Source organism: Sapajus apella, unplaced genomic scaffold, assembly GCF_009761245.1.
Source record: "Sapajus apella isolate SASKATOON/1434 unplaced genomic scaffold, GSC_monkey_1.0 scaffold6, whole genome shotgun sequence".
In the NCBI taxonomy this organism is placed as follows: Eukaryota; Metazoa; Chordata; class Mammalia; order Primates; family Cebidae; genus Sapajus; species Sapajus apella.
In genome coordinates, this window is record NW_022436946.1 from 59,697,226 (window position 1) to 59,707,034 (window position 9,809).

A 9,809-nucleotide genomic window follows, 5' to 3' on the forward strand; every position below is an offset into this window, starting at 1 on the left:
AAGAGCTAAGGCTTTTAATCCCTTAGGTTCTTCCTGCTTGTGTTGATTATTGTCCAGTGCCTTCAGAGAGTTCTTTTATAAATATTGTGTAGCTTTTTAATATAGCTGTCTTCTATGGCAAGATTAGCCTAATAACAAGCTGTTCTATCATGGCAGGACCCAAGACTCCTGTATCTAGATTTTTATTTTTATAAGCATTATTTGAACTTATATATATATATATAAGTCCTACTCATATATATATTTTTTTTTTTATATATATATATATATATTTTTTTTTTTTTTTAATTTTAAGATGGAGTCTCACTCTGTCACCCTGACTGGAGTGCAGTGGTACGATCTCAGCTCAGTGCAACCTCCACCTCCCAGGTTCAAGTGATTCTCCTGCTTCAGCCTCCCAAGTAGCTGAGACTACAGGCACACGCCACCACGCCCAGCTAATTTTTGTATTTTTAGTAGAGACAGGGTTTCACCATATTGGCCAGGCTGGTCTCAAACTCCTGACATCATGATCCACCCGCCTCAGCCTCCCGAAGTGCTGGGATTACAGTTGTGAGCCACCATGCTCGACATAAATAATTGGGTTTTTTAAAATCTTTTTTTCCTTCAGATTTTTGTACCTCTTTAGAGCTAACACGATCTAAATATGAAGTGCATTTTTCAGAACTGATCCCTGTAAGATATATCTAGCAAAGTAAAAAGTTTTGGCCATATATTCTAGTATAATAAATATTACAAACTTGTTACTTAACGTTTGAACCAAAAGCAATGCATAATAAAATGAGAAGTGTTTTTAGCTTATCTAGTAAAAATATAATTAATGCTATATAAAGTATTTAAGTTCCTAAAAGTGTTGTTTTCTGAGCTCTTATTTTGTGTGAAATATATGCTCTAACATTATGGATATTTGCAGGTCTCGACACAGGCGATTTTCGTATAGCCAGTCTAAATCTCGTTCCAAATCATTACCAAGGCGGTCTACCTCAGCAAGGCAGTCAAGAACTCCAAGAAGGAATTTTGGCTCTAGAGGACGGTCAAGGTCCAAGTCCTTACAAAAAAGGTCCAAGTCAATAGGAAAATCACAGTCAAGTTCACCTCAAAAGCAGACTAGCTCAGGAACAAAATCAAGATCACATGGAAGACATTCTGACTCAATAGCAAGATCCCCATGTAAATCTCCCAAAGGGTATACCAATTCCGAAACTAAAGTACAAACAGCAAAGCATTCTCATTTTCGGTCACATTCCAGATCTCGAAGTTATCGTCATAAAAACAGTTGGTGAACAGCAACAGAAAGAGCACTACATAGTCTTTAATATAAGTTATTAAATCTCTCATTATGTTAAATAAAAATTCCTTAAGGTGTACAGAAAATGCGAGTTGATATTAGTTACTTTGGGCATATGGAAGAAATAAAATCTCTCTAGCTTTGTATTAATAAAAATTTGGTCTCCATTTAAAGGGCCCACACCACAAATTATGCATTGTCTAATGTCACCATTTTATGGACCATTTTTTATTTATGTTGTGGCAGAAGAGTACTTTTCAAGGGAAATGAGTAAATGGGAACTAATTTTTTTAATTCTATTTGGATAGTATTAGTACTATTAATAATACCTTTTACACAAATATTTTTGACTTTAAAGCACTTTCCTGTAAAAAGTAACTATGACTGTATAATTGCATAGAGCAGACTTAAACCGTTTGACACCTATGTGTCTTTTGGGTCTTCTGTTTAAACTTGGACCAATTCCTGGTGGATATTAGTTCATATTACAAAATTCTGATGTTCCGGAAAGTAGAATTTATATAGAGATCAAACATTCAAAAGATACACTCTCTCCTAAGCCCAAAGGTTAATATTTTTATTGGGTAGAACAGTATAGGTAAGGTGTCATGAAATTTCATCCTATACCATGTCCACATTAGTAATGTCAAAACATTTGTGAGTTACTGGATTTTGAATGGTTTGAGACTAATGCTTTAAAAATTAGGATGAGCGACACTCACAATCCAAAAATATTCATATTAAGCCTTACACATTTGAAGAGTGGTACATTTTATATAAAATCATATTTGATACCATTATTTCCACATATCTACTTTTCATCTGCTGCTTAATTTTTTCTTTTTAGAGTTCTAGCTCAGCTTTATACAGTATAAGTCTTATTATTTTTGAAAGAGTGTTTAGTACCTTGTATTAAGAAACTTGGCCAAGCATGGTGGCTCACACCTGTAATCCCAGCACTTTGGGAGGCCGATGTGGGCGGATTGCCTGAGTCCAGGAGTTTGAGACCAGCCTGGGCAACATGGTGAAACCTTGACTCTAAGATTTAAAAAAAAGAAAAAGAAACTCAAGACTACATCTTCAAAAAACAACTTTGCAGTATTTGAATTTTACATTATACTGCCCTTCATTTCTGACAGCCAAATAACTTTGTTGATACTGATTGCTTTTGTAGTTGTTATAACTAATAATTTCTTTGAAAATGTGTTTGTAGTTTATGTTTTTCAAAGGGTTTTGGTCGTATTTGTGATAGAATGGTTTTGCATATGATTATTATAGGGGATATATTTATAGAGCTCTACTTGTATACTTTGTGACTTATATTATGAAAACTTAAAAGTTCTCAACCCATACAGTTAGTATTTGTATCCAGAGTGTTAAAGAAAAAAAATCTGTCTTATATTTTTAGTGTATAGGAGCCAGTGTTGCTTCTATTTGTTTTGAATACAAATTCCATTTTTCTTTGCATATTAGATCCTACGTGTAAGAAAAAACTTTACACAATAATTTGTATGCTGATAATATTTGGACAAGTGCCATAAATTCATGTATATTGTACTTTCTGAATAGATTTTCTCTAATCATAGCAAAATTTATTTATTTCAAAACAACAACTCTTTGAAATGTTCAGCTATAATAAAATTTAGTTATAAAATTATGTGGCACTACTGAAAATATAAAGGATAATCTGAAGAATGAGTAAGACAAACATTGATAGTAATTTTTAGTATTTTCAAAGTGTTTGGGTTCACACATAAATGAAATCATTTTAAAAACTAGGGCTGGGCACAGTGGCTCATGCCTGTAATCCTAGCACTTTGGGAGGCCAAGGCAGGAGGATCACTTGAGGCCAGGAGTTTGAGACCAGCCTGAGCAACATAGCAAGACCCCTGTATCTATAAAAATAATAATAACTAGGTACCATATTTCAGATACTATGGTGAGAAATAATAACGGGATTAATTATAGTATCTTTACTCTGTATTCACAAATTATCTCTGTATTCCCAAACATATTTAATACCTTGATTTACCTCTGACTAGGTTTGTCATTGTAATCCCTAGGTTGCTTAGGAGGATACTGTTTGGTTTGATGTAAAAGCTGGAGTAATAATAGCTCAAACTCTTGAGCATTTAGTACATGCTTGGCACTTTTCTATACGTTTTAGGTTATTCACTTGTGTATTTAATCATCAACACCCTTATAAGGTAAATATCCCGCAATTACTTTTGCACCAACCTAATACCATTACAGACAAGGAAATAGATGCAGAGAAGCTAAGTTACAAGGGCACATGGCATTTAAACTTTGGATCTGTAGAGTGACTGGGCTTCAGAGTTCTCTTCCTGACTGCTATTCCCATGGCTTTTGCAATGAGACGTCTTTAACAAGTATATGCTTAATTAAGATCATGTTTAGAAGGAAATGAGAGAATAGAATTAGAAAAAGAAATGACCGCAGGCTTCAATGCAAATGACTTTTGTGCTTGGGTGAAATTGTTTGGCTGGGTATCCTGGAAAATTTTCTTCTGGGAATATGTATATTCTAGGGTTCACTTTTGTCATAGAATTGTTTCTTGGCCCATTTAAAAGAGATACTTTGTTTGTTAATAAATGTTTTAATTTTTAGACACCTGTGATCAATTCTTTTTGAGAATATATTTACTTAAGTACTTCCCAAGTTTAGTTCAGGGATACTACCTACCATTTATTCAGGATCAGAGAGGGTAAGTTAAGGTCAAAGAAAAGAAAGACTACCATGACAGCTGCTTGTTTTCCTTCTACCCATGAATAATGCACAAATTATTTATGTATAGCAGCTGATATTTTTCGGTGCTAACAGGTAATAGGGGAATTTGCTGAAATTTTTATTTGGAGCCTTGGATTTAATTTTATGCTACTGGGCTAATTTATTTTTAAATACAAATTAATTTCAGTATTTTATTTGTAATGCTTACTTGAGATCTATTCTAAGACATGCTGTTGCATTACAAATAAGAATTGGTGCTTTTATTTTGATCCCACTGCCAGAGGCAAAATTAGTCAAAATTTAAAGGAAGGCATATGCAAATAGTTTTGTAATCCTTCTAAACTACATTAAAATTGTAATTTCTGTCTGAGCGTGGTGGCTCACACCTGCAATCTCAGCACTTTGGGAGGCTGAGGTCGGCAGATTACTTGAAGCCAGGAGACCAGCTGGCAACATGTAAGCACATCTCTACTAAAAAAATAGCAAAAGGCTGGGCGCGGTGGCTCACACCTGTAATCCCAGCACTTTGGGAGGCCGAGGTGGGTGGATCACGAGGTCAAGAGATCGAGACCATCCTGGTCAACATGGTGAAACCCCGTCTCTACTAAAAATACAAAAAATTAGCTGGGCATGGTGGCGCGTGCCTGTAATCCCAGCTACTCAGGAGACTGAGGCAGAAGAATTGCCTGAACCCAGGAGGTGGAGGTTGCGGCGAGCCGAGATCGCGCCATTGCACTCCAGCCTGGATAACGAGCGAAACTACGTCTCCAAAAAAAAAAAAAAAAAAAATAGCAAAAATATTAGCCTGGCATGGTGGCACATGCCTGTAATCCCAGCTACTCAGGAGGCTGAGGCACAGGAATCTCGAACCTGGGAGGTGGAGGTTGCAGTGAGCCCAGATGGCACTACTGTACTCCAGCCTGGGATACAGAGCAAGACTGTCTCAAAAAAAAGTAATTTTTTAGAATTTAAAAATTAAATTTGTTTTCCAAAGAGGGTAGTAGAACATGTAGGGTAATTGTATAGATAGATATATGTTACTTAATGCAGTACAGTCTGGTGCAGGGGCTCTTAACCTGGCATAATAGACCCAGAGCTTCAGATTTAGGCCCTGCAAAGTGAAATGCCAAACTACTGTATGTGCAGTTCTCAAAAGAAAGGTGATATAGTTTTATATGATTTTGAAACAAGTCCATGACTCGCAATGGTTTAAGGACTGACAGTTAAGTGAGACATACTAATTTTGAAGTCAGAATTCAATCTGAATTCCACACACGTATTTACTAACTATGCAACCTTGGACAAATTACCTAACATCTGTGAACCTCAATTTCTTTACCTATAAAATGTGGATATATTTGCCCCATTGGGTTGTTAGGGTTAAAAAAAAATGCTTGGGAAAAAAAGAAAGCTGCTTAGCAGAATGCCAAGTACCTGATAGGCATTCAAATGGCAATTTATTTATTTAAATATTTAGAAAACATTTCCTTGTACTAAATGGGGATTATGCACCTTAGCATTTAAATAACTCCCTGGATGAAAGTAATGTATTTAGGAACATAGCTTTAACTCTGACATTGGTCTACCAAGTCTTGATTTTGTCACTCTGGAAAAATTTTTTATCTTGTATACCTTTAAAAAGATGCTGATCGGCCGGGCGCGGTGGCTCACGCCTGTAATCCCAGCACTTTGGGAGGCCGAGGCGGGTGGATCACAAGGTCAAGAGATCGAGACCATCCTGGTCAACATGGTGAAACCCCGTCTCTACTAAAAATACAAAAAACTAGCTGGGCATGGTGGTGCATGCCTGTAATCCCAGCTACTCGGGAGGCTGAGGCAGGAGAATTGCCTGAACCCAGGAGGCGGAGGTTGCGGTGAGCCAAGATCGCGCCATTGCACTCCAGCCTGGATAACAAGAGCGAAACTCTGTCTCAAAAAAAAAAAAGATGCTGATCAAATTAAGCACACAGATAATTGAGTCATATAACTTTTTTGATATCATAGACTGGGTTGCTTAAAAAAAGCTGGGTAAGGTGGCTCATGCCTGTAATCCCAACAATGGGAGGCTGAGGGAGAAGGACTGCTTGAGCCCAGGAGTTTGAGACCAGTCTGGGCAACAGAGCAAGACCCCATTTCTAAAAATTAGCCAGGTGTGGTGGCACATGCCTGTAGTACCAGCTACTCAGGAGGCTGGGGAGGGAGGATTGTTTGAGCTCAGGAGGTTGAGACTACAGTGAGCGCACCACTGCATCCAGCCTGAGCAGCAGAGTAAGACGCTATCTTAACACCATCAAGAGAAACAAATGCCTTCTTATAATAGTCCTTAATAGAAGTGTTAGATACTTCAGGTTGATTCAACATCTCAAGTTAAAACAGTACTTCAGATAATTATGACAAATCCACATCTTTCTTTTTTTTTTGAGACGGAGTCTGCCTCTGTTGCCCAGGCTGGAGTGCAGTGGCATGATCTCAGCTCATTGCAACCTCCAACTCCCTGGTTTAAGAGATTCTTCTGCCTCAGCCTCCTGAAGAGCTGGGATTACAGGCATGCACCACCATGCCCAGCTAATTTTTGTACTTTTAGTAGAGGCGGGGTTTCACCATGTTGGTCAGGAGGGTCTCAATCTCCTGACCTTGTGAGCCACCTGCCTTGGCCTCCCAAGTGCTGGGACTAATTGTGAAGGAAAGTTGAATAAAAAATAAATATACATAGACTACCATACCCCAAGACTACTATTTTCCAAAACATGGTATCATAGTGTTTTTATTCTGTTTTGGAAAAAGGATTATATAATTACCCTTTCCTGAATTTTATATTCTAGGAATATAGCATTACTGAATTTGTGAAAAGAAATACTGCCAACTTAGGTAGATGGATGCTTAATGGTTATCCTTTTTTTTTTTTTTAAGTACTGTGTTATTTTTAAGCATATGTTTGGTTCACATAGTTTAACACACCATACTCAACCTACATCTGTTTATAATCTAGTAATTGGTCACAAATTAAAATCAAGAATATCTAGGCTGGGGCCTGTAGCTCACACCTATAATCCCGGCACTTTGGGAGGTTGAGGTGGGTGGATCATTTGAGGCCAGGAGTTTGAGACCAGCATGGCCAACATGGTGAAACCCTGTCTCTACTAAAATTACAAAAATTAGCTGGGCATGGTGGCAGGTGCTTGTAATCCCAGCCACTTGGGAGGCTGAGGCAGGGGAGTCACTTAAACCTGAGAGGCAGAGGCTGCAGTAAGCCGAGATCACTCAACTGTACTCCAGCCAGGGCAACAAAACAAGACTCTATCTCAAAACAAAGAAAAAAAGAATGTCTTACTGTGTGCCAGGTTTCAGGTTCTTTCAGAATGTCGGTAGATTAAAGGTTCAGTCTTTTCACATGAGAGACTGCCTAGCCAGTAATTATTACTCAGTCCTATAACTACATTGCTTGCATGTTCATTACCGTTTTGTTTGGTATGTGTTAAAGCTTGTGTAGGGTAAGTAGTTCCTCAGAAAGTGTGTAATTGAAGCAAGAAGCAACATTACTACTTCTCTAGGAGTAGAGTTCTATTTACCACATGCCTAAGTATCACACACTTTTTAGAAATTGCTTCATAGAGGTAGATGGAGAGACACGATCCGGAATTCTTATTTGCTTATGACCACCTGTTTTGTTTTCACAGAAATGTAGCTTATAAGACTGATCACTTGTTATCTAAAGAAACTGTGACCAGGCACAGTGGCTCAGGCCTGTAATCCTAGCACTTTGGGAGGCTGAGGTGGGAGGATCACTTGAACTCAGGAGTTTGAGACCAGCCTGGGCAGCACAGTGAGACCTCATCTCTATTTAAAAACAACAACAAAACAACAGTCCAGTTTTCTTAGCTTTCTCCTAATAGTATGGACTTAAAATGCTGTTAAATTGACTTTAATGCCAACAAAAATCTCAATATAAAATAGCCTTCCAAGTCCCAACTGATAGCCTGTTTCTTTTAATAATAAGAAAACATTAAAAAAAAAAGAAGAAGAAAAAAGAAAACATTAATGGACTTTTGTGGGTTGGGGGAATTACATTTGTGAGGCAGTATTGGATTCATAGTAACAATTCTTCTCTGTTAGAGATCTTTTCAGAACTGACATAAACTATGTAACTTGTCAGACTCTTCTGAGCAATCTTATATTTTTAAAATAAGAAGAGGCCAGTCATGGTGGCTGATACCTATAATCCGAGCACTTTGGGAAGTTGAGGCCAGGGGATCACTTGAGCCTGGGAGTTCAAGACTAGGCAACATGGCAAGACCCTGTCTCTGCAACAAATTTTTAAAAATTAGCAGAGTGTGGTGGGACATGCCTATAGTCCCAGCTACTCAGGAGGCTGACATGGGAGGATCACTTGAGCCCAGGAGGTTGAGGCTGCAGTGAGCCATGTTTGCACAACTGCACTCCAGCTTAAGTGACAGAGCTAGACTCTGTCTCAAAAAAAAAAAAAGAATGTTACTCAAATTATCTTAACACTGTGAAGTATTTATATAATTTTTTTTTTTTTTTTTTGAGATGGAGTCTCACTCTGTCGCCAGGCTGGAGTGCAGTGGCATGATCTTGGGTCAATGCAACCTCTGCCTGTCAGGTTCAAGCGATTCTCCTGCCTCAGCCTCCTGAATAGCTGGGACTACAGGCACGCACTACCACACCCAGCTAATTTTTGTATTTTTAGTAGAGATGGGTTTCATAATGTTGGCCAGGATGCTCTTGATCTCTTGACCTTGTGATCTGCCCGCATCAGCCTCCCAAAGTGCTGGGATTACAATCGTAAGCCACCATGCCCGGCCAGTATTTATATAATTTCATAAGACTATTAGGAAAAAACAAACAAACAAAAAGACTATTAGGAAAAAGCATCTTTAAACATTCATTGCTGTCAGTAAACCTTAAAATTTTGGCCTTAAAATGTTAAATGTAGCTGAATTTAAAATTCTAATATTCTAGTTAGGATATTCATTACAGTTTTTAATGGATATAGTCACACATCACTTAATGACAGGATACATTCTGAGAAACACATCATTAGGTGATTCTGTTGTGCAAACATAAGGTGTACTTACACAAATCTAGATGGTATGCATATTTTTATTTACATATATTTTTTCATACAGAAATCCAAATGTCCCAGCACCATTACTGAATAGCAGTAATGGTGATATTTCCATGACTTGATCTGCAGTGCCACATTAAGTGCCATATATCAGATTTCTGTATGTTCACCATTAGCATATTTTGGGACCACCATCATATATGTGGTCCATTGTTGACCTCAATGTTGTTATGCAGTGCATGACTATATAAATTCTTTACATTCTATAAATAGCAATTTTTATATTGTTTTACACTTTATAATTTCTTACTCATACTATATATCCTATTAAATGGGATTTTTTTTTAAATGCCACTTAAAAACATGGATGAAAATTTTATAGTTCAAATAGTCCTTTATATAAAGCTCTAAGCTACCTGTCAGTGGTCAAATATAACTGATAACTCATTTGAGGTTTTTGTGATCACACCTCATCCACACCTTTTTTTTTTTTTTTTTTTTTTTTTTTGAGACAGGGTTTCGCCATGTTGGTCAGGCTGGTCTCGAACTCCAGACCTTAGGAGATCCACCCACCTCGGCCTCCCAAAGTGCTGGGATTACAGGCGTGAGCCACCACGCCCGGCCTCACCCTTTATTTTGACCAAAAGATTGTAGTTTCAGTGTCTGTCATAGAAAGTGGAACTACAT

At 37.7% G+C, this 9,809-nt stretch overlaps 1 protein-coding gene across 1 annotated transcript in view; it reads left to right on the plus strand.

The window, feature by feature from the left end:
* Positions 1–3,913, plus strand: part of SRSF12 (serine and arginine rich splicing factor 12) — a 20,400-nt gene extending 16,487 nt beyond the window's left edge. The window contains exon 5 of the mRNA XM_032275276.1: positions 914–3,913. Within this exon, the coding sequence (XP_032131167.1) occupies positions 914–1,283 (370 nt within the window). The 3' untranslated portion in view covers positions 1,284–3,913. The remainder of the gene's footprint in view (positions 1–913) is intronic.
* The last annotated feature ends 5,896 nt before the right edge of the window (positions 3,914–9,809 follow it).